The following is a 26,390-nucleotide window of genomic DNA, read 5'->3' as shown; positions in this document are numbered from 1 at the left end:
TCCAAATGTTGGTTATTTTTCCGCTGATGTCGGGAATGTATGGTATGCAGCAGTATGTGGTTTCGTGATTTTTTAATTCGTGGGATATATTTACTTTTGTTAGTTGAGTTTGCTTTTCGTATAGGTGTGTGCGTATAATTTTTCTACGGTTTGTGGAGGAAACTTGTTGATGTTGATGAAGTATTGTTTTATTTTGTCTAATTCGTCATTAATTATATCTGGTGAGCATAGTTTTATGACTGTGTTTATTTGGTTTCTTAATATGTTGAGTTTTTGTTTTCTTTCATGTGCTGAGTCCCAAGGAATGTATAGTCCAGTATGGGTGAATTTTCGGTGGATTTCTATTTTAAATTCTATATCGGTTCTTGTAATTATGAGGTTAAGAAATGATATTTGATTGCTTTCTTCCTGTTAACATGTGAAGTTAATGTTGGGATGTATAGAGTTAATGTGATTAAAAAAAATTTTGTTTCGTTGTATAAGTCTGTAAATCTCTAGTTTAATGCAGCATGCCAGTTGATGGTCTAGGTTCATTTTTTGTTTTTGTGAGCCATGTAGTTTTTTTGTATTTCGTGTTCAACATGGCTTTAAGTAGTTTTTTCTGTAAATATTGTATAGTGTTTGTGCATTGATTAAAATTCTAGCCAATATTTTTATGACACAAGTTGAAACACAAGCAATTAACACACATTACATCCACCACTATACTGGAACAGATATGTATATGACACGATTGCGGGATTCATATCTACAGAACACACACTTAATTTTTTCAATGTAACCAATAGATATACAAGCTCTACACACTTTATCCGTAAAATTCGTGTAGTAGTTAATATAGCTGATTTGTAGGTAATATAATTTAGATGCTTTTCTGGATATGATTAAATGATTCAAATGGAGAAGTCTAGGTGATTTCAATAGTACAAAACTAACTTTTTAGATATAATGCAGTTACCGATTTTTTTATAATAGCATTCACATATACTTCTTATTTCATTAATTCGATTTAAGTGTTTTTTACAGAACGTAGTAATTTATCTTTGTGATTATACTATACATTCTTCAAGGTATTCTTCATCTGGAGGTAATACAGTGTTTTTCCATCTTGATTCAATACAGTATTTAAAACTGAATCACTTTACACATATGTCGAATGATACAAATGGAATCATTCTAATTACGTCCATCTCATTAATATGTACTGTAATCGTTTTGAACAAACAAACACTAAATAATACGAACTTGTTTTTTCTTACTATTATTTTATATTATATTTCATTTTGGTATAATAATTGATAAGTGTCTTCATATTATTTCAAGGATGTTTACCAGTAGTGAATTGTATTATCGATTGTCGGTTTTTTTTCTAATAGATTAAACATTATAATTAATAATTCAATTTTCTATAGCGAAGGATGATTTAAAGTATTTTACTTTAATGGAAACATTATTACTTTTCTACATTATTGGTAAGAACACAAAATTACTATGGTAAATAATTAGAGAACACAACATTATTACAATAAACAATTATCACTGTTAAGAGACTGAGCTATCAACTCACAACCTGCAGATTTTTAGATTCTCATTTGTTCTCGAATATCCTCAGACTTTCAGCCGGTGGGACGTGGTAGTGTAACGGTCAATCCCGTTCACCATTGATAAATATGATTGACGATGGTTGGTGTGACTATCTATTTTCCTTTTAGTTAATCATTTTAAATACTAGAGCCACAAGATAGCTTTGCGCGATATTCAAAAAACAATCACATAATTGCTTGCATTTGGATACTGTAATTGAAAGTACTTGTTCCATTTTAACATTGTCGGATACACATATAATATAAACTTCATACCTTTTATCATACATACAAAATCAAACAAGCAGTCCTTAACCTTTTTATAGAGAGCATATTTTGTAAATATATATTATCCTTTCCTGAATACGATTCTTGTACATAAAATCTTTCTACTAACGTTTGTGTATACAATTCATATATATAGGGTTACTAAATAAATGTAATGTATCTACATTTACCCAGTTAGGTATAGTTGCCTAAGCGTATTGTTTATCTCATATTTTAGTGTAATTTTAAAAAAAATATATATTTTATGGTAAAAAAGAAGGAGCCTTTTCTTTTTTCGACGTTTCATTCACCGTTTCTACCAGAAATGATTAAAAGTCGTCACTCTCCTCACTGAGTTAGAATAACATGTGAGCACAATTTGAATAAATAAAGTATGGTTGTGTTTATAGGTTTTGGTTTTTTCTTCATCAAACGGCTTTTTGACCACTGAGAAAATTAAAATTAAACGAAATATACTTATTTCATTATTTATTTATTTATGCACACTCTGTCAGAGAACGATCGTGAATGCGTAGTCTAGGTAAAGCAGTTTACAATAATAAGACGAGTAGTACAAAATTTGTATCATACCAGTGCTTGAATAATCATCACTGATACGAAATTGTTTCCTACATTATGCATGACATGAATGATTTAATGTATCAAGAATATTAATATTAATCATTAAGAGTTGTTTGAAAATTATATTTCCTTCTCTCCTCATATATTTGTTATTTAGTTGCTCTACATAAGCCTCTTCAAGGAGTTTCAGTTTGTTTCAAGTTGAAGACAAAGTACTACACCATTAGCTATCTTGTCTCTACTCGCCACGGGTATTTAAACCTGGTTACTAGCGTTGTAAGTCCGCAAACATATAATAAAGTATTTGCTGTAGACGCATATTTTAACATTTGTTTTCATTATATTTCCAGGTTTTACGAACAGACTAACTCTCAGAGCATGGCATAGTAGAAAGGTACGATGTATGGTCTGCGATTACTTTTAATAATTATATAACTAAATAATAAATTTATTTTAATTATTCTTATAACATTTATTATATATGCTAATAATTATGTTTGTCCTTCCTTTTACAGGTGTACAGTCAACAAGAGAATTATACCATCTGACCTCATGTACCTTTTTTGTTTTTTGTAATTTACCTCAGATTCATAAACTTTCTTACACTATAAAGACAGTTTTTCTAACACAGTCAGTGAAAATCACAACGTGTGTCAATATTGATATAAATATTAAAGAGTTTATGAGTAGAATTTCGCTGTAAAAGATAAATATTTGTTAATGCGTTACGTACACTAGGACTGGCTCCAGTTGTTAATTAAAATATAAAATCCTGATTTTAGAAATTGTTTGGGGTTACCATCTTTAAATGTAACGCTTCGATTTGAAATGACTTCTAGAAACAATATCACATTTATCAGTAACTAATATTTGACACAGAGACGAACATCACATAAGGTACATTCTTTAAATAATTCACTTTGATCTGTAATTACTTCTGTTTAAAGATACAAAGGTTGTCTTTGTATATTTGCTTTCATGATTGGAGATGCCACTCTTTACCTAAACGAGTAGCATCACGAATGTTCTGATGACTAATAATGTGAAGAATTATTTTACTGAAGGATGTTCACTGCAAGTGTACTTCTGGTATGAGCTTTTGCTGATGAGAAACTTACTACAGCAATGAAACACTTTATTGAAATATTACTGTTATTTATCAGATATACGGATACAAGGTTTCACACACAACATAACAAATTCAACCTAAGCAAGCCAAGTACAGATACATCGAACACATATTTGTAGAACAGATATAACTGTAATTGTGTCAGATACAGATTTATCGTTTTACCGAGAATAAGAAAGAGCTGTTTTTCAAATACGGAAACGAAATGTTGAAATATATCTTGTTCGATTACACAACTGTGATTAAAAAAAGAAAGTTTCATATATTTAAAAGGATAACTAATAATCAAAAGGTATTACAATGGCATCAACAACTAACATTGCTGATAGCACAAACACCAACGCCACTGTTAATTACAGCATCACCTTTAAATATCTTAATATTTACTCCTCATACCCATAAAAGTGTGTAATTATGCGGGTTTTATACAATACACTCGCTAAACGTGCTAAATATATTGAAGAAACAAACTAATTGATAATAAACACTGTTTTACGTATAACCACTAAGAAATCAGTCTTTGGCTTCTCCACAAGATTCTTCTGTCTCATCCAACAGTAATGTAACTTTTCTTTGCAGTAAGTTCAGTCCAATTATCAGAGCTATGCAAATTATAACGATGTTTTCAGCCTCATATAAAACATGAAACCACTGAAATAAACACAGCCAATGATTAAATACAATAAAAAGTAAGGTTTATTAGTTACTAATTTAAAATAAGACAAAATGTGTGTTTTTTCTAAAGATAACGTAATTACTAAGACATTACCTTCTGTCATTATAAGAAACTAATATAAAACTGAATAATCTAGGTGACCTCAAGTTCCAGTAAATGAAATTTGAAAAACATTTAAGTCAGTAAAAATGTAAATACCATTTATTGGAGTTATTGAGAATAATACATGAAAATACAAATATAAACTCAGTCTACTAACAGGTCTTGCCTTCGTCTTTGATTAGTTACTAGTATTATTGTAGTTACTGAAGTAAATACAAGAAGCTACAAACACCACAAATAAACGTACCCTACTAACAGGCCTTATGTTTGATTTCCTAACAAACTGGGTTATGGGACATTCGTGAATAGATTGATTTTATCATTTATTGTTCACTATAATATAAACACTTGGTAATAAATAAATCTAAATACTTTATAACATTGTGCGTTTCTCCATATAAGCTGGTTATTAGTTAAAGTGAATGCGTTTTTCGAGGCTCCTTTTTTCGTGTTTTTATAGTTCCACGTGTAGGTTTGTTTATGAATTTCGCGCAAAGCTACTCGAGGACTATCTGCGCTAACCGTCCCTAATTTAGCAGTGTAAGAGTAGAGGGAAGGCAGATAGTCATCACCATCCACCGCCAACTCTTGGGCTACTCTTTTACCAACGAATAGTGGGATTGACTGTTACAGTATAACGCCCCACGGCTGAAAGGGTGAGCATGTTTGGTGTGACGGGGATGCGAACCCGCAAGCCTCAGATTACGAGTCGAGTGCCTTAACCCACCTGGCCATGCCGGGCCCCACATGTAGGTTATTGCAGGGTAATATTCACGGTGAGAAATAGGGAGATTCAAATTAAACAGGGTTTTCAGAGCCGAAGTCAATTCTTACTTTCATCACGACGAGAAACCAATTTGAAATGAAAATTAATTTTAAAGATGGCTGATACTGGTATCAAAACTTTAATTAAAATAAAGTATAGAACAACATGTCGACCTTTTTAGGTCATCTTTACGTTAACAAATAAAGTGTCGAACTCGTATTAAATACACACAAACGAAAAATTAAATAAACCCTACTACAGTGGCGTTCCCTGGAGTTGGATAGTGACGTGGTGGCTTGATAGCGTATGCCAAGTTAGATTGAAAACGGTAGAAATGTGTAGATATGAAAACTTAACACACTTTGGTGTTATTTTATGTATTTATCAGCGTCTTCCTTTTTGTAACTCGGGCAACAAAGAAATATTTTGAAACACAACTTCACGAAAGATGAATGTACTTTATTTAACAACAAAAGGTTAAATGCCTGTTCTTAGTTAGGTTTTAAATGAAGAATGTAGATATAGACTTACTTGGTACTTGGGGTGAGTAATGTGAACCTTCTCATTTCGATTTATAATTCTAACCCTAACGATAGCCAGTGATGACCTATTGCAAAATGAATAACAAAATGTTGTAAAACGTTATTAGAAATAGAAGTATACAAGTTATAGATATCATTCAAAGGATTTATTTTATTTTATAGTGGATATCTGTACTGCTTGCTACGTGTGTAGCGAAGAATATATATATTATTATTTTGAATAAATATATATATTGATTTCGTAGCTTATGTAAATATGTGTGTAAATAAAATATAAAATATTATAACGAAACTTATTAATGATTGTACGTAACACTAAGCCTTCTTGGAAAAAATAGATATAAACAAAAATTTCTTGTCAGAAATAAAACAAATTATATTAAAATTATTCCGAGAAGGAGAAAACATATTAACTGAAACATCGTCTAGTACAGTTGATATAAAAAAATGTAAAAGTGTAATTTTGTAAATTAACGCAAACTGTCTTATATTTGTTTCACATACACACGGACATTTGTGAATTCTATGTTCATATTATTATTGTCTATCTAATAACATTTTCTTCAAATACTCTATATTTTTCATACAGATAATTTATTTGAGCTATCTAATGAAATTCGTTATAACTAGCGCCTTTGACATATTTACTGTTAACACTCTTGTTATGAAAACCAAACAGTCATTAACTACTAAAAATCACTAAATAAACCAACTAATAAATATTAAGCTAAACATTCTTGTGTATCCAACATGAAGTATCAGTCAGTGTGGAGTATTCTAATAGACTTCATATTGGTTCAGTCTTCTTTGTTCTTTACCCGTCATAGACTGTTCTATTTCTTCAAGGTTAGCTTAAATCCTTTACTTAGTTTGCTGAATAGCTAACGCACAACATAAAACACTGAACCATTTAGATCATTTCGGAATACCGATCAATGAACACAACTTAATATTTGATAAGACAAGCTTTCATTTACAAGACTCATAGACTTTTATCGTTCAGGTTATTTTCCTTATAATCTAAAAATGTTTAGTTATTCTTAAATTTCATAAACTACAAGAAATTTAAAATTACAGACAAGGAAAAATTAGACTTGTTAATGTTAAACTGAAATGATTTTTACACCAAGTATTCCGTCAGTGGAAGTTCTTCGCTGTTATAGTCTAACTAAGTAAAGTGGAAGTTAAAGACTTCGCTATAACCTATACAAACTTTAAAAAAATGGCATCTTAGTTGGATCTTTAATAACTCTAAGTTAAGGCACATACCGATCTTCAGTCTTGAGAACCTCTGGAAGTTGTCTCTGTAAGATAATACGTACTAGACAACGTCAGCAAATAATGTCCAAGTTAAGCCTTTAATAAGTGAATAATTTCATAACATAGTTACAAGCTAATAATATACTTTAACTTAATGAGCTAAAACAGTAATCACTTTCAATATTATTCAGTTTAATCTCCTATATGCTAACAAGGTCTCCTGTCTATTGAGAGTTAAATCACCTAAGGAAATATGCGCACAACTAATTTCTTTGTTCAGTACCAGTTAAATCAAATAAAGAAGTATGCACACTTCCAGATTATTTAGCTCGTATTCTGCTCTCATTAAGGTACATTATCACTGGAAGAAGATTAAGTTCTGCTACAAAAATATTCCTTATTAAACTACATACTGCGCTTTTTGATTCTTTTTTTTTAATATTAAAATTAAGCGTTGTTTTATCATGAGATTGTAATTACTTACTAAATTTGGCTTAAGTTATGTACGTGGATTTTACACCACGACGGTTAGGGCTTACAACAGAATCAAGGATAGAAATTAAAATAATAGTAAGTAACGATGTTTCTGATGCTTCTGAGAAACACTCCCATCAACAAGTAGTACCCTTAGATTTCACGCAATAAAGGGTCATTACCACGTTTAGGTATTTAATATAAAAGAAATAGATAAATATTTCTGAATACACAGTTAGTCGATACATTAATTAATTTACATAAATGTTTATAAATAAAACAACATACCTGTTCATTGTCTAAGATAGCGTGTTTACTGGTTAGAATGTTGTAAAGTATTTTCCTGAAACATTAACAAAGATATTTTTGATATCAGTAAAATATACTTCAAAACAACCGAATAGCGTGAACGTATATTATATCTTAGAAAGTACACTAATAATTATTTAAAGTTTTCAAGGTTAGATAAATACTGAGTGACTGTAGTTATAACCTTATGTTTGGCTTTAGACATATTCTTACTTTGTTTTACCTTAAAGTCTTAACATGACATAATATTTCAAAACCCCATAAAGAGGTTTCTCATTACAGTAAGGAAACGATTATAACTGAAATAGAGAATATGTCAAATGATGAAGTATATAACAGAGACCCGGCATAGCCAAGTGGTTAAGGTACTCGACTTATAATACGAGAGTCGGGGGTTCGAATCCCCGTCACACCAAACATGTTCGCCCTCTCAACTCTGGAGGTGTTATAATGTGACGTTCAATTCCAGTATTCGTTGGTAAAACAGCTGGCGGTGGGTGGTGAGGAATAGCTGCTTTCCCTCTAGTTTCACCCTACTAAATTAGGGAAGGGTAGCGCAGATAACTCTAGCGTAGCTTTGCGTGAATTTCAAAAAAAAATCAAACAAAGTTATGATGTTTTTCTATTAAATAAGTATCTTTATTTCAGAAATATTAATCCCAAACACGTCAAATGTTATATACTGTTCCTACAGTTTATACTTTCAACTTACTCTGCATAAACCCTTGTTTCAAAAACACAATTTTGAATCACAGAGTTAACAATGGAATCGTACTTTTTTTAACCACTATCCTCGTTTCTCCCTAAATGCATTTCTATCAATATAGATCATAAACAACGTATAGTAAATAAATACGACCATATGTATATATCAAGAAGAAAACGAGGTAAACTCACCTGCAAGGCACGCCACACTTTGACAAACATCTCTTACGTTCCTCAGTATACTCGGAACTCTTTGAAGAACAGTTTATTGGAATCGCACCGCCAAATATTGCAACTATTAGAATCAATAATGTGCAAATTAAGCCACATAATTTAAATATAGAAATTAGCACTAATAACAAAGTAGAAACTAAATAACAAAGTAGAAACTAATTTCTTTTGTTAAAAACAGATTGGGAGTGGAATTAAGTTTTAATAAACTAGAATAGTTAGTTTAGAGATATACTAGACTATTTAATGCCATTTAATTACCTTCTATTCTTTTTGATGTTTTGGAAAATTTACATCTTTTTCATTTACCTGCTTAATTTCTAACATCCAGTTTGTACGAATGATTACGAATGAAAAAAGTAACTTACAGGTTGAATAATCAGCACATCTAGGTTTCCATCCCAGAGCTAACCCATAGGGATCAGGCAGAAACGTCTGATAAGTAAATCCCAATAATACACAGTTACAGATTTTAAATGATGTGTTTGTGATGCACTCAGCAAAGCAGCCCTGAAATAATTCAAAATTAACTTTAGTTCAAACATCAGTTCGAGACAGTTCACTACTCATAACCAGTTTCTTATATAAAATGAGAAATATTGCAAATAAGTAACAATTGCAGTGTCATTTGTGGCCATAACGTGGACCTATCCCTCAAGTTTATTTTTATTTACTTTCTGTAGAAAAGATAAATATTTGAACTTAGTGAATTATTATTAATGTACTTTATTAACGAAGAACACAGAATAACACAGTCTTCTTACATTCATTCCAAGGATTAGTTTTCTGCCCTCTGTTGTTCCAAAACTTCTGTAATCAACACAGTTAGTGTCGTATGGCCAAGGAAGGTAATGGTAAGTGGACTAAATAGGAGAAACAGAAAACATGCTCTCTCTATATGCATAGTTCAGTTACATGCAAGTAATTTGTAAAAATTCGCATTTTGTCTTCATAATTTATGCTTAACAGAAATGTAAATATTTCTTTAACTTCTAGAACTTCTGATGATTCAGATTATTCTTACCTGACTAATTCTAAGCATGTGCTTCTGTCATTTACTCTTTTACTGGCTTAACTCTTATTGTGGATAAATCTATTCTTTCCATACAAACTATTCTTTGTTTGGCTTAGATTATTTCCTCTTGAACGTCGTCGAAAATTATTCTCTGTATGGCAGTAATTTTATAAGTTTATAAACACACCATTTTTCACTAATAATTTTTGTTGTACTTTCCTCCTATGTCTACTTATCGTCTTTACCGTCAAAGTTCACTTATCATTTATACCTTTTATAATCATTTTCTTCCAATGTTGTGTTTAGTCTACATATTTATTACATGTTGTTGTTGGTTTGTTTCCTACATTAACTCGAAGAAGACCTTAATTATCAGATGAAAACCTCTTTCTAAAGTAAATTTCAAATATCTTAATTTATTGAACTATTTATGACGAACGAATATTAAAATATTTCTAAGCATTCTCCAAATCATCACCCATTGTATTCAAATATCACAGAGAACTTAGTTAAAAAAAAGTTGGAAACGAAGTTCGTAAGCAATTATATCATGTTTGTAAGTAATTATATCATGTTTGAATTACTTCTCATAAACAACGTTTGTTGTTAGACAAACATGTTAACACTTACACAACTTATTCTTATCAAAGCAACGAATAAATAATATTGAATAAAAAATATTCTGTTAAGGTGAAGGTATGATCTACTTCTATTCAGGAATGACACGTTGTATGGCCTGTTAATCGTTTATATACTAGCGGTTTGTTTCTCCTAGGTTCTAGAATGATCAATAAAACTCTAACTTCGCAATTGGTGGAGAGAAATTTATAGTCAGTGGTTGTCAACATTTTAATCATAGCAAATGTTACCCGATATCAATTAAAATGGTTCACTTACACAAAAGTACATACGACGTTTTGTGAAAAACCTGTACGTGATGGAGAAAATGAATGTCATTTTTGAATTTATCACGCAGAACTTACACTAGTCTGAGTTATCTCTTACAATCGATTTTTCCAATATCAATGCATTAACTTCTTGTTCTAAATAATACTTCCTTAAACTCTTGTATTTATGAATGTTTGGAGGAACGTAAAAATATCCAATTTCTGAATTATTTAATTTTTTTTATTTTGTTTTTGTTAAGCCTACCTTAAATTATACAAAACAATTCTTACTTTTTCATTTGTGGAATCTGTGCATCACAGTTTATTTAAATCTCCCAACATACATGTTTATATATTGTATTCAATTTACCTGTTTGATTAAAAACGATATTTCAATGTTTGTTATACGTTCTCAGTAAAATTATATTTTGAAGTAAAGAAATCTACCGAATAAATTAATAATTGAAGAATAAACAGAAAAATCTGATTTTCTAGTATAGTTATATATATAAATATAGACATTTATATGGCTAAATCCTTATAATTTACTAAAATAATCGTTGTTATTATGCAGGTGTAGAAATACGGTAAAATGTATGATTCGTATTTATATTTAATTGAATTTCTTGTTTTTTTCCATAAAAGAATTCTAATAATATTAGTCAATGTCCTAAACGTTCGAAACTCATACTATAAATCTGTGTCCAGCTTCGTATCTCTAAGGACGTGCGATTGAAAATAAGTAAATATCTTAGCCAAAATTTGTCTGTTCTTCCCATTGAAAACGAAGCTTTTCGCCTACTACCAAGGATCATCAGATCAATTCGGATTATAACAGACACAGTAGTGATTGAGATATTATTCACCTACGTGAGAAACAACAACAACTGTTATTATACGAAATAAAACAGTCCATGACAGATATGTGCTCTCTATAAAGATGCATACATTCTCCGTTAAACTAGCGTTAAATAAAAATATGTTATTTAAACTCATATAAATAAATAAAAATTACTGTGTCACCTGAACAATTCGAAAGTCAGAAAATTCTCCAGGAGTAATTAATTGACGGGTTGCAAAATCTGGTATTTCTTCTGGTTGATGGAAAGTGATTAAAGCTCCTGGATTACCCAGAAAGTCTCTTTTATCAAACTGGAGAACAAAAACGTAAGACGTAGGATCATCTGAAAACATGAATATAAATACTAATTTTAATTGTAACGTAGATTCATGCGGCATGTTATTTATCGAAAGTATTACTGTATTGAGTTTGACCGCCATTTCAATTTTCTTCTTTATCATTGTCTTAGTGTTGACGAAGTGCTTCACCAGCTACGTTTTAGAACAACATAAAAGGCGTGGTTAGCGCTTCTACGTTACTAGTACATGATGAAGCACTGAGTAGTACATTACATAATATAGTATCATGTTTGTTATTATGTTTTCTTAACAACATCATCTGTAGAAAATATAAAATATTTTAACATGAGTCAAAATTAAACTATAATTTAGAGACTGTGTGCACACAAAACTAAGTTTCAAAAAGTGCCTTTTTACATTTGTTTGATTTACAGAACAAAAACAGTTACTATTCGTGCAGTGATTCTTAAAGACTACAGAAGTTTACAGATTTACATTTCGGTGGTTAGTATCTTTTCTTCATCAGAACGTTAACTTCGAAACTAGATTAGCTGTCTTCCATCAAGTCTTTCACTACTAAATTAAAGATAGCTAGCTCACACATACCCACAAATCAAGTCATATAACCGTCTAAATAATACAGTTAACTTCACATGAACATAAAAATGTAACTAATATGTATCTACATATTGACGTATAAATCTATTTAATATATAATGCCCCTGCGGACTTACAACGCTAAAAGCCGGGTTTCGATACCCGTGGTGGGCAGAGCACAGATAGCCCATTGTGTAGCTTTACGCTTAATTCAAAACAACAAGAATTTAATATATGCATTTACACGTAGAAATATAAAATGTGACATATATATATGTCACATTTTATATATATATACACACACATCAACATACGAATATCACTCATATATAACTAACCTAGAAAAGTTTGATCCTCTTTCTTTGGAAATGAAATATTTAAAGTATCGTTGTTTCCCTGGAAGTCAGCGTTGAAAGTAAAACAGTTACCATGTGTTGGATGGAAAAATTTCTCATGTCTATAGATCAAAAAATAACACGTTGGGATTATTTTCGAATTTTAGTTTCTTTAATGACGAAAAACCTACTTTAATATTGAAACATGAATCTTTTTATATCTGAAAAAATACTGAAACAGAATCTCCATTTTTTCTGCTTTATCTGTCTATTCTTTATTTCTGCTATATTTAGTTTTAATGTCATGACGAACCGAAAACTTGTTCATAGAAATTCTTGAATGAATTATTTATTTTAATGCTTTTTTGTTGTTGTCCTATTTACAATAATTATTAAAATTGTTCGGTTAATAATTTTATGTTTTAGTTTCGACTTCTATAAACTGTGCATCTAACAACCTATTTATTATAAATATATATCTAACAAAATGACTAAGGAGTATGTGGTGCTCAGAAGTTGAGGAGGCCACAGAAGTATTTTCGAACGTACAAATTTCTAACAAACAACTTTTACTCAGTTTTAAACGTGCAGTTTGTTCTTTTATTTTATGTCTCAATAAATTTGAAAGCCGCAGCACGAAACTGTGTAATGAAACCATCACAAACAAAAGTCTGCTTATCAAAAGACAATAGAAAAGTTGAATGAACCTACAGGTTAAATAATAAAAAGTTATTTATATGTGTAAATGAAGGACACTCTGCTGGTTGTCGACCAACCACCTACACATACACGTGTATAACAAATAATAAACAAAATTTCATGACTATTCCAAGAGTGTGTTACTAATATTACATGTATTTTTGTTTAATATGACTGGTAATTAAACATACCCACAGTCACTTGATTTACAGGACGAAAGGTTCTTGGATCTAATTAGTCCTATCTTATAAGATACGGGTGGTACCTTGTTACAGATCAAATGAAAGAAACAAAATAGATGCGTTATTACTCTGTACTGAGGTTGACAATGGTGACTGATATTTGAAACAGTAACAGAATTTTAAATACTAAAATAGTTTGGATTAGTTTTTAGTTTTTGCTTCCCATCAAATATAGAAAATTTTTATTTAATTGGCTAGTGTAACATATCTATTAGAGTAGTGTGCTTATATCCAGCCCTACACTGTGCACTGTATTATTCAAATTTGAAGATTTTACCATTTTCATGTATATATACAAGAGCCTAGCCGTTCCTAATTCTCACGTTAGGTTAGGGAAAAGGCAGCTAATGAATAATGCCTATGGTTAACTCATGCAGTAAGTACTTTCTCTTCTGATTAACATCTGAGATCTGACAGTCATTCACGAAGTAAAGAGAGTGTTTTCAAGGAGCTTACTAACCACATTACAGAGAATGTTCAGCCAGGCCTTCACAACATGTACCATTAAACGGACAAATTTGCTCTGTATTATAATTAACTTTTTTTTCATAATACTTTATAAATTTTCTGAGAAAGCACAGGAATGCAGTGTAGACGTTACAAAAGTTCGCGGAAAAAACGAAGTTAATGGAAAAAAAAAAGCATTTGGATGATAGTCAAACGAAAATAATCTAAATTTACATGATTTATGTTGACATTGCTAAGAGCATCTGTTACTTTTTATGTATACAAGCTGAATTATTTACAGTAGGTTTTAGTGACTTGTTGGCGATAAATTTCGAAATTAAACAAGCAAAATACAGCCTATTTATTTTAAAAGATATGTATGTACAAATGTCCGTTACACTGTTAGTTATCGCAGTTGTATCCAGGCTTTAAATAATCTCTTTTTCATCAAAGTTCACGCAGACTGGTTCAGTTATTCTAGAACACAATTCGAAAAGACAAATTAATCTTTCTACTTTGTTATTACAATTTTACTTTAAAATTTGCTAATGTTCTTTATAGCTAAACTTGCAATCACGTAGTATAGATTTATATTTTAAATTACTTTTCGGCCAAAGGTTTAGCCTGACGAAGGTCTAGGATGTTGCACACACTACTAGGTACTGTAATGCAGCAATACTCAATTAAAACAAGAAAGACTCAGAAGTTTGTTGTAACATGACGTAATAAAAGTCACTAATTCATAACTATCGAACTACACAATATATTATTCGTAAACAAGCCTGCAATAAACTATATTCTAAAAATAACTAAATTTAATATTCACACTATATAAACTATTTCAGTTATAACTCTTGCATTAAACTGAAACAGTTGCGTATCACTAATAGCTTATATTTTGGTGTCAAAGCACACGGTCTGCAGCATTCTTGTTTAATTACATTTTTTTTTACACTATACGAATATCTAAGACAGAACTTTCTTCCATTAATTATAGTAACGATCCGTAATTCTGTAAACCTTTCTAGTGAGGATTTTTAAGCTTATTTTTATAGACTAGTACTTACAAGTTGGATATGGTTTAAGATATTTAAAAACAGCATATTGTTCGCATATTGTATACTTAATACTTTTATACATTGTACGAACAATCATGGTCCGACATGGCCAGGTGGTTAAGGCGCTTGACTTGTAATCAGAGGGTTGCAGGTTTGAAACCCCATCACACAAAGCAAGTTCGTCCTTTCAGCCGTGGGGCGCTATTATGTTTCGATCAATCCCAATATTCATTGGTAAAGGAGTAGCTTAAAAATTGACGGTGTATGGTGATGACTAGCTGCCCTTCTTCTAGTCTTACACTGCTAAAGTAAAGATAAATGGCGCAGATATCCCCCGTGAAGCTTTGGGCGAAATTCAAAAACAAACGATCAATCAATAAAGAATGGTACTACATTCAAAGTAAGCAGTGCAAATATTTTTATAATTAGCCTTAACGTTATAGTTGATTAAGAAGGTTTACTTGGATAATAAAAGCACCTATGATATATTAGTTATTTATTCCGATACTGTTTTGTATCTTTTCTGGACTCGGCATGACCAGGTAGTTAGGGTGCTCGACTCGTAATCGGAGGCTCGCGGGTTTCAATCTTCGCCACACCGAACATACTCGCCATTTCAGCCGTGGGGGTGCTACAATGCTACGAATACTTCCATTAATCGTTGGTAAAAGAGTAGTCTAAGATTTGGCGGTGGATGATGATGATTAGCTGCCTTCCCTCTGATCTTACACTGCTAAATTAAGGACGTTTAGCGCAGATAAACCTCATGTAACTTTGTGCGAAATTCAAAACAAACAATTATCACTTTTCCGTCTTTAGAAAGTAAAATATTTATTGAGATTCTTTTCTGCATCATAAAATAATAGTTTCGTTATGTCGTAACTCACCTGCAATAAGGGTCTTCACCTGGAGGCTTACAAAATCGAAACATGTTCTTGTATTCAAATGCAGCCCACCAGAAACGTCGGTAATCATATCGCACCTTCAGTTCTTCTTTTACACGAATCATTATATGAACTTTTCTCTATTGGAAACAAAACAGCGTTAATTATCTAACATATCTCTGCATGAATATTTTTAAAATGAAAATCAACCTATTTTAAGAAAGTTACAAAATCAAAAATTGTACACAAATGTATTTATTCATTTTGATACACGTCAAGAATAATTTGTTTGTAATAACTGTGTTTAATATATTCACTGTGATTTTCAGTGCTTTTATTAATGATAAATTTCATTTTATATCTTAAAACAAGTAACGTACTTTACATTTCTTGGTTTGTTTTTATGAATTTCGTGCAAAGCTACACGGCGCTAGCCGTCCTTAATTTAGCAGTGATATGAGAAAGTACTTGCATAGTCTAGATAGATCCAAAATTCTCAAAAAACATGAGAGGTGTCCCAGTTTTGTTTAGTGGAACAGCAGAAAATTGTAGGGAATTCAACTAGATACTGAAAAACTTGATCAAGGACCAACACTGAGACAATGGAGTTGAAGACCTTGTTCTCTTCAGGTAATTTCTGGAATTTATCTTGTTAATAGCATCATTTGTGATAGTCATAAAGGCCGTCTTCCTTAGCCAAATAATGTTTTGAAAATGTTGTTTATATTCGGAAACATCATTTGCTCCAGTTCCTTTTCTGGAGTATAAAGAATGGCCTTAGATATGGTAATAAGTCAACCTGTGTCTTCAATAAGAATATTTAAATTTCCAATGTCAAGAAGAACTGCAACAAAATTTCCCGTCTTTTGGTATCGCCTGATTGTTGGGATGAACCATCACCAGCACGTCGTTTCTGTTTCTTTCCAGCGGTCCAGGTGTAGTGGAAAGGAACTTCATGATGGAGCAAATTGACAGAAACTGAATTACTATGATACAACTAAAATCACAAAGGTTGTACTTCTGGAAGCCAATGCCTGTTCTTAAGCATTCCCTTGATGAAATATATGCACTGACCATTTTCAAGATGATATGCAAAATGGACCACTGTGGGAGACTTCTCGTGGATGGAGAAACCAAGAATTCTCCAATTGGCCTTATTGATGTTGATGTATCTTTTCATGACAAAAAGCTGGACATCACCCACACTTCCACCCTCTCTTTGCAAGGGAAAAACAGCCATGTCAGATCCTGTTTTGTATAAATTTCCTACATATTTGATGGATTTCACATAATTGCATAATACTAAATTTATGTCAGTCTTAAAGATCTTGCACAAAAGTGTGCAGTTGTCAACCTTCATTTCAGAGTTATTGCCAGGTTTGAGCATTGTTTCAAAATCAATATCTCCAAGTCTTCTGCGACGATATAGAGAATAGTCATTACGTCCTGTTTGAGATTCTTGAAAGAAGTGTTTAGGATCCTTTTTGGTGCACTTGCAGTCTTGCATACATTATGAACTTGAATTGAGCTTTTCACATGGACCGTAAACCATTTGATTGTACCCTACATTAAATAGGCCAAGGTCTTTCTCGGGGTTATGTAGCTCAACACCGATAGGTGTGTCAATCTCATTCGCATGAATATTTTCCTTCAACCATACTAAGAAAAGCCATCCACATTTTTGCCACTGAACGGTGTGCAAGTAGCATCTCGTCTTTCCAAAGACACCAACATCCTTTTTTGTGACCAGCCTCATCAGTTCACCAGTTTTGAGTTTAAACACTCTGACAATGATATCCATGTTTCTCTGGTGGCTTTTAGTTTTGACAAGACTCAACTTAGATCTCTTTCCATTTTGGATTGCACATGAAGGTGATAAAGAGATGTTGTTTGACATAGATTATCGCATCTCGATACCTCTTATGCATGTATCTTGGCTCACCTAACGAATTTCCCTATCAACAGTGAAAGCTTCTACGTAATGAACATATCGTTCTATATATGGGCATTTTTGATTGAATTGAAGGTAACAAAGACGTTCACTCTCAGTTTTGGCATACTTATCCACAACATGATGGTAATAAAGGTTGTTGCACCTTAAGATAATCTTTTTTCCTTTTCTCTCCATGATCATGAAAAACTAAAAGTTCTTAGAGGAGATCATTTTGTTAGGATAAGCTTCGCCTGTTGCTTTGATAACTGTAAGAATCTGGACCTTGCCACAGGATCATTGGATATTGGAGATCACCGAAGGCTCTATTTGTCTCAGAAATTCGTTTGTTGGTTTCTTAAAGGTATCAAAGGACAATTTCTCTCCTACCATGTTTTTCACCTATCATAAGAGCAGCAACTTCATCACAAGTTGGAGCATTAAATCTCCATACATGATTCAGCCTAGGTACCTTGTCCACACTGATCACACCGTGGTAATATTCGGAGGTAACGTTCTTGAGCTGAATGTTTGAAACTTCTTATCGGTGAATCGCGTTGGAAAAAGAACACAATATCTAGTTAGATACCAAAACACTGCGACGTCGCTGGTTACCTTATTTGCCTTGATATCCCACGAAACGAAATCTAGAGAAACGTGGGCTCTTCACCAGGCAATGGTTAAATGGATCCGATTCGATTATAGATTTGGTCTCGAATTTCGAAGGTGAACGTAAATCCTGCTTTCAAGTGACTTCTTTTGATGCATAATAAGAAACAGAATTATATTTCGTGATGTCAGACAGAAAATGCTTTGAATTATGGGTTTGACATGATACCCAGAAAGAGTCTCCACGTGGTTAAGCTTGACTTTTTCATCACTACAGCGCATCCCCTTGAATTCTCCTTTTCACTTTTAAAACCACATTCTTGGGAAGTAACTGACTATTGATTTGTGACCTATCTCAGGTTGGTAACTTAAATCAGTCAGGATTATTTCTTCTTATTTTTGCAGTAGCAGCAGGTTGGCTTTGCCTCTGGTGTTTTTTGTAGTGCTTCATTGTTTTTGGTTGCTGCAATGGATCTTCAGTTTCTGAGTTTCTAGATTCCTGCTCCTCAGGGGTCTCCCCCACTCTTACAGATAAGGTTGATTCCTTGTTTCTTTATTGTTGAGACTCACGTTGCTTCAGTGTTTGGTTTGAACGCCACAGTGCCACTCTCTTTGTGAATGTATTAGGCTTAGAGAGGCTGGAATTTTTACATTTTGGGAATGATCTATAGGGAAAGTAAACAGAAAAGTCTGAAGTGTAAACGAGGATGTATATTGTTTTGAAATGAAAAAGATAGTTTCGCTGGTCAAAGGATTAAGGACTTTGTTCTGCACATGCGAGCATCCGCACTTTGGGGTTCGACTCTGGGATAGACTACAACGAAGCTGGATCTCAAGCCATTTGCCCGTCGATTTTCAGTAAAAGCCGACCAATGAAAGCACGTTCATTTATGTTTTGGGGGGAATCAAACTGTAGCACATATCTACCTTAGGGGAGTGAGCTTTCATTCTACGACGTTTGACTTTCCTAACTCAAAGAACTAAGGAGATAATCCTGCACATGCGCAGGTATGCACTTAGAGTCCCAAAACCAAATAACCCATGTATTAAATCTTTCTTTCCCTTCTGTGGTCAACTGGGAACAAGGCGTGGCACCCATATTCGATATTTTTCGCATGAATGTAAGATGTATTTATCACACTATCTTACATTCATGCGAATATGGGTGCCGCGCCTTATACCCAGTTGCGCAAGCTCAGGTGTGAACGAAAGGTTTGTTTGCTTGTTTGTTTTTGAATTTCACAAAAAGGCTACTCGAGGACTATCTGTGCTAGCCGTCCCTAATTTAGCAGTGTAAGACTAGAGGGAAGGCAGCTAGTCATCACCACCCACCGCCAACTCTTGGGCTACTCTTTTACCAATGAATAGTGGGATTGACCGTCACATTATAACGCCCCCACGGCTGAATGGACGAGCATGTTTGGCGCGACGGGGATGCGAACCCGCGGCCCTCAGATTACGAGTCGCACGCCTTAACACGCTTTGCCATGCTGGGCCTGAACTAAAGGAGACGTGGCACACGTCTTGATATACGTAAGTAATAATAAAGATTTCTTTTAGTATTTTATATATTGTTTTATATAAAAATGGCTTGCTTTATTTTTAACATAAGAGAATATCATACGACTCTTAATCCTAACATATATTAAAACTACTGTGCGTTAAACATGTTATACATTAATCCTACTATATGTTTATTTGTTTGTTTTTCAATTTCATGCAAAGCTACACGAGGGCTACCTGTGCTAGCCGTCCCTGGTTTAGCAGTATTAGACTAGAGGGAAAGCAACAAGTCATCACCACCAACCCCCAACTCTTGAGCTACTCTTTTACCAACGAATAGTGGGATTGACCATCACATTATAACGACCCAACGGCTGAAAGACGAGCATGTTTGGTGCGACAGGAGCTCGAACCCGCGACTATATGTTAAACATGTTATACAATGATTCTACTATACAATAATCCTACTATACATTAAACGTGCTGTACATTAAACCTGCAATGCGTTAAACCTACTATACGATAATACTATTATGTATTAAATCAATTAATCAAATAATTTGACATTAATATTTATTAACTGAAATGAATTTTAATGTAAAATCTAAGCGTGTACACTTATTAGTATTAATTATGCGTATTTTATCTATCAGAAATATCGACAATATATGTCTTTCTCACTAGTTTTGCAATGGATGAAAATAAATACACGATCAGTGTTTCATTATATTTAAAAGATATCAAAATTAAAAACATAAAATTATATTTAACCCATATTTCAGGTACACTTAGGCACTTGGATATCACACGATGTTCTTTAAGTCACAGGTAAAATTCTAAGACTTTAAAAAATGTACAAGATAAAGAGAGGCTTGTTCGCTTATTTGTCCGCAGTACAGAATCCGCGCATGTACTAAACTCCGATTTTTTTTGTCTCATAATTGCTAAACCTTACCGTTAAACCCTCACACCCGAATTCAGGAAAGAATAAACATGGACATGAAGTATGGAGCATTTAAACTACTGGATCGAGAGTACCCGAGTTCTCAGCTCCCTGTAGATCTATGGGTGAGACGTTCGCGTCAATTACCACAAACAAAATGACTCCACACAACGTGACCATAGGTGTATTATGGGAGAGAGACTAAAATCCTTTTTTTCGAAATGATTACATTAGATAGCCTTGGATAGTTCTGCTCAAATATCCGAAAACAAACAAAGAAACAATAGCATTTATCTCTTGACTCAAAATATCTGTCATATTTAATTTTCTCTGTCCTGAAGAATGATGTGGGACTTAAATTTTTATATTCAAAACGATTAAGTTTGGAAATATTTGGAAGATCATTTGGAAATATTTATTTCTACGAATCTTGTCTGATCTTTGTAGACTAAAAGCGTCAATAAATTAAAATGGGCTACATATTTAAATAATGGTGATGAAATATTGATATTCGTCAATACTGATTTATGGTTAATTTATACTGTGTAATATTATCTGGTGTATATTATATAAATAATATAGCCACTAAGCCTGAGAAGTGGCAGTAATGATCGTGCCCGTCCGAATCTGCTTCTTGTTACTACATTTTGAGGTGGTGAGTACATTATAACAGTGACGATCGAATCATTCTAGTTGATTAGAGTAGCTCAAGAGCTGGTGATGTCAACTATTAACCCTTTTGTTTAGCGGCTCTGAAATTGTGAGTCGCAAACGCCTTTCAAGAGATTTTCATATAGTGGCGTAATTTTAAAACAGGAGTAGCTTTTTGATTGCCAAAATAATAGTATGTAGGCACTACACTGTAATGCACGTTTTAGTCTTATCGATACTAACAACCGTGCAACAAACACAGCTGTGAGATCACGTAGAAACGTGTGCTGTTGGAAGAGGGTTCATAGTGCAATAAAGTTTGTGAATATTATTCTTGTATACCACATTACAACAAGGGACAGAAAGTGCAGATAGTTCCTGCATAGCTTTCCACAAGTACCCATACAAAAAAGAAAAGATTTGTAACAATTTAAAGTCAAATGCTTTAAATAGAAAATATGCTAACATTTGCTACTATAATTTTATTTGATAAATAATAATGGTTCGAAAGATAAAACTCTAAATATTTTAGAAATTCCTGGAAAAATCTTAAAATATATTTCCCCTTTACCTTAAACAAGCGCCCAGCATGACCACGTGGTTAGGACGCTCGAATTGTTACCTGAGGGTCAAGGGTTTGAATCCCCATCACATCAAACATGCTCATCCTTTAAGCCGTGAGGACGTTATAGAATTACCCTTAAAAGTCACTATTCGTTGGTAAACGAATAGCCCAAAAGTTTGCAGTGGGTGGTGATGACTAGCTGCTTTCTTACACTACTAAATTAGGAAGGCGAGCGCAGATTGCTATCGTGCGGCTTTGCGTGAAAAGTCAAAAGAAACAAACAAATCCACTGTAGGAAACTTTTATGTTTAAATGGATTAATATGTATTTCCTTGAATTTTCATTTGGATAATTGTAGGACTTGGTAATTTCCTAGTTGTGTTATATATATATATATATATAAAGTTTTCTGTAAGTAAATAAAACAGTTTCAAGCTATTAAGCTCTATTTAGAACTATATCACTCTTTGTTTGTTAATACTGAGGAAAGGTAGCTAGTTATCACTCTCTCGCCCACACCGCCAACTTTTAGGCTACTATTTTATGCGAGCATGTTTGGTGTGATGGGGGATTCGAATCCGCCACATTCAGATTACAAATCGAGCACTCAAACCACATACCCCTGCTGTGCCTGGATCGCTCTCTAAGATTCTAATAACTATACGATTTTGTTTTATTGTTCTATATTACTTGATGATCAAGTAAAATTCCCTAGGGATGCTCTTTGGCATTAATATGTTTTTACATCAAATGAAAGAATATTACTGACACAGATAACAATATGTCTCTTCAGGTGAGCATCAGACAGTAATTATAAATGCCACATGAATTTTAACGTCAATATTTAGAATATGTGCAACGATTAAAATTACAACTGTGTTTAACCCTTCTATAATTATGAGTAATATTTGTTTCTTATGGAATTTTTGTAGTCAGTTTTAATGTTAGTTACCATTATTATAAGCAGGATGTGAAACGTTAAAAACTTGCGCTAATTCTTTGCATCCCACTATGATTGTTTTTTGTTGTTTTTTTTAATCATGTATTGACCGAACTGTTCCTCTGTCATGATTACCTCAGTTCAGGGTCGGTGTACAATTTAGCAGGAACACAGAGTTTATCTTCTCTCCCATGAATTACACAGGTATTCTAGTATTGTGAGATATCGTAACAGCAACATTTTTGTCTTTCATACCAGTTTTTATCCCGTGCTGAGGTTATTCTGATTGCAGGAGATGAAGTGACTGACTAGATGAAGCCACTTAACCGCACTTACAACGCAATCATCCTTCAGTAATCCAGCTAAAATTCAAGGCTTCTTTCCCCTTTAGTGAAATAAAAAAATATAACCCAACACTGGCCCCAAATTTGTTAACAAGACTATTTTTCTGCTGTAACAGGACGAAAGTGTGAGATCTATCTATTGACACGCTGAGCATTGGATCACGTTCATTTCACTACAGCCAAAAAGTCGGTATACAACACATTTAATAACAAAAAAATTAAATAATAACTTAACACTTAAGTGCAATGAGACGTTCTCCAGCGGCTTAGCGGTAAGTCTTCAAGCTTACGATCTAAAAATCCTCTTTCGGTACTTGGAGAGCATAGCATAGATAACCCATGGTGTAGCTTTGCGCTTAACAAAAACGAACCAGTCAATGAGAAGAAAAGATATTTTAAACTGATTTTCATTTTACTACTCATTTATAACTATTTTAACGCACATTTAATGATACGTTATGTATCTAATTTTTAAACGTAATTGAAAAACTTATACTCAATTTTACCTTTATTGAAAAACTTCTGTCAATGCAGTATCTTTGAACAATTTTGCACATAATACTTATTTTGAAGCTGAAAAAAACAACAAAAAACCTTGTGTATAAAAATAACGAAAAGGTAGCTAAGTTAATAAGTGTACAAGAACGTTCAGAAATATCTCTCAGAAACACATAATTTTCGATTTATATCTTATTATTATAATGTAAGAAAACTTGTCTACTTAACTTTACGATTATGATGGAGATGAAAGTTTCATCTTCACTTTAAACTTTTTATATGCTTGTACGATTAGCATTTGTTTACGTACAATAACTCAGATATTTCTACTATAGCTGCAGTGTTGAATATGATATTGTATAGATAATATCCTCTGTATTCATCAACCGGTGGTTCAGCGGTACATTTACGCATTTAAACGCTAAATTCTGCGGTTCGATTTTCCACGACAAACAGAACGCAGACAACACAGTGTGTAACTCTGCTGTGTAATTCATAGTTCAAAGTACAACTCCTAAGTTAGGCGAGGAAAAATAGCACATTTTACAAATTACGTTTTCTCCTGTTGCCTAAGCTACGTGATGTCTCGTTTCTTATTCGTTTCCATTTTAATTTTCAACAAAGTGATGTTGTCATTAGTCGCCCTAGACAAAAATACACCTTTGTTTTTGAAAGATTTAATGTATAAAACCCCGTGTATAGCTGCTTATCTTTTAAATATTTCCAATTGTAAGAACCGCATGTTTACTGCTGATCCACTACGGTGAATTTAATTTTAAAATCTTACATGGACAACCAGTCTATTCATCAATATAATATTCTGAAAATACATCACATTTTCCCCTTGAAAAATCAAAAAAAGAGTTAGACTTGGCAAAGTTATTTAAAATTTCACCCGCATTTGGTATTTGTGAATAAAGTAGATTATAACATAATTGTGCTTCTTTATACAAAAGTTTATACTTTTCCAATGGGAACCTAGAAATCTCAGGAAAGCAGATGAAATTTTAAAACCAACATACTCTTCTGTGCTGCAGATTGTCATTGCAGGAAAAGGCTGTCCTTCTAGCGATTCATATCTCACTTCTGTTATCGTTGGGTATGGCAAGGAAAGGTTTAACACAATAAACATACTGTATATGAAACCTGCAAGCAAAACAAGGTATAACAAGCCGAATATCTTGTTTTGTACATATTTTACCATCAGACGACAAGACATTTTAGACAGTTAAAGTTTTTAGCTATCGCTTTTATCGCAATATTGTGTCCTGTATTTTATACTCGTCGATAGAATAGATTATTATTGATAAATAATTTGGTCTGAATGACGTTATTTTGCAGTTTGCTTTCTAGTTCGTTCTTCTGTTGAACACGTGATTGTGTTATGAAATATATGTACGTTAACTAATTATATTGACAAACAAATTGTAGTCACATATTATGGGAAAAACTCCAGTCTAACATTATAGTTGATTAACGTTGAAAGATACCAGTTTGGGCATAACGCGGTTCATTTCTCCGTTGGGCATGGCATGGCCAGGCGGGTTAAAGCGTTCGATTCGTACATATCTAAAAACGGCTGGTATGGATAGCGAGGACTCTTAAGTAGAGGAGCGAACAACGTTTCGACATTCTTCGGTCATCGTCAGGTTCACCAGCTGTTTTTACATATCTATTTTTCTCAGTGGGTGGGTTTTCTCGTCTTACGCTGCTAAATTAGGGACGGCTAGCGCAGACAGCCCATTGTAACTCTGCGCAAAATTTAAACCATTTATTACTGCTACTTTTAGTTTTACTTACTCTTGAAACAGAACACTTCCAGGGGCCTTGAGAAAGTATATCTAGTATTTAACTGTTTGTGACTAAGAAGTTGTGATGACTTTTATTCATCGAAATCTATTGAAATAACTCCAAATCCTTGGTTTCCAGAACTACATTCCTGTTCACTATTCTAAACTCAGTACTAAAGAACGATAGACTGGCTCGTGAGGCAGGTGTTTAGTCAAAGGCTTAACTTTGACAGTATTTACTGACGTTGTCTAGTACATATTCTTTTACAGAGACAACTTCCAGAGTATCTCAAGACTGAAGATCGGTACATGCTTTAACTAAGAGTTACTGAAGATCCAACTAAGATGTCATTTCTTTACAATTTGTATAGGTTATTGCGAAGTTTTAACTCCCACTTTACTTAGTTAGACATTAACGACAAAGAACTTATATCGACGGAATACTTGTTGAAGAAAACACTTCAGTTTTAGCATTAACATGCCTTTCTTTTTATATAAAGACCACGATAATACCCCATACTGGCTGATGTTTATAACTGAAATTATATTTGTTATGTATTTTATTTGTAGGAAATTGATACGAATAATTTATCTGTTTGAAAAATATGTCTTAAAGAGGGAAAACAGATCGAACGTATTTCTTGATAACACACTTGTGTTGAGCGTGTCCTAGTAGCTATCTTATTA

At 32.9% G+C, this 26,390-nt stretch overlaps 1 protein-coding gene across 2 annotated transcripts; it reads right to left on the bottom strand.

Moving 5' to 3' along the window:
• Positions 1 to 3,550: 3,550 nt before the first annotated feature.
• LOC143254642 (uncharacterized) lies at positions 3,551 to 25,149 on the bottom strand. Of its 2 annotated transcripts, XM_076509789.1 has the most exons (12): positions 24,936 to 25,149; positions 23,922 to 23,988; positions 15,934 to 16,070; positions 12,604 to 12,722; positions 11,552 to 11,712; positions 9,391 to 9,489; positions 8,995 to 9,136; positions 8,588 to 8,690; positions 7,670 to 7,724; positions 6,917 to 6,951; positions 5,637 to 5,712; positions 3,551 to 4,212 (listed from the first exon to the last, which is right to left on the bottom strand). In XM_076509789.1, the coding sequence occupies exons 1-12, from the start codon at positions 25,130 to 25,132 to the stop codon at positions 4,075 to 4,077; spliced, it is 1,329 nt and encodes a 442-aa protein (XP_076365904.1). In that variant the 5' UTR covers positions 25,133 to 25,149; the 3' UTR covers positions 3,551 to 4,074. The 2 variants fall into 2 exon arrangements, with proteins under 2 accessions (XP_076365904.1, XP_076365903.1); XM_076509788.1 differs by lacking the exon at positions 23,922 to 23,988.
• Positions 25,150 to 26,390: the final 1,241 nt, after the last annotated feature.

This window comes from Tachypleus tridentatus, chromosome 6 (genome assembly GCF_004210375.1).
Source record: "Tachypleus tridentatus isolate NWPU-2018 chromosome 6, ASM421037v1, whole genome shotgun sequence".
NCBI lineage: Eukaryota > Metazoa > Arthropoda > Merostomata > Xiphosura > Limulidae > Tachypleus > Tachypleus tridentatus.
This window is presented reverse-complemented; position numbering and strand designations above follow the sequence as displayed.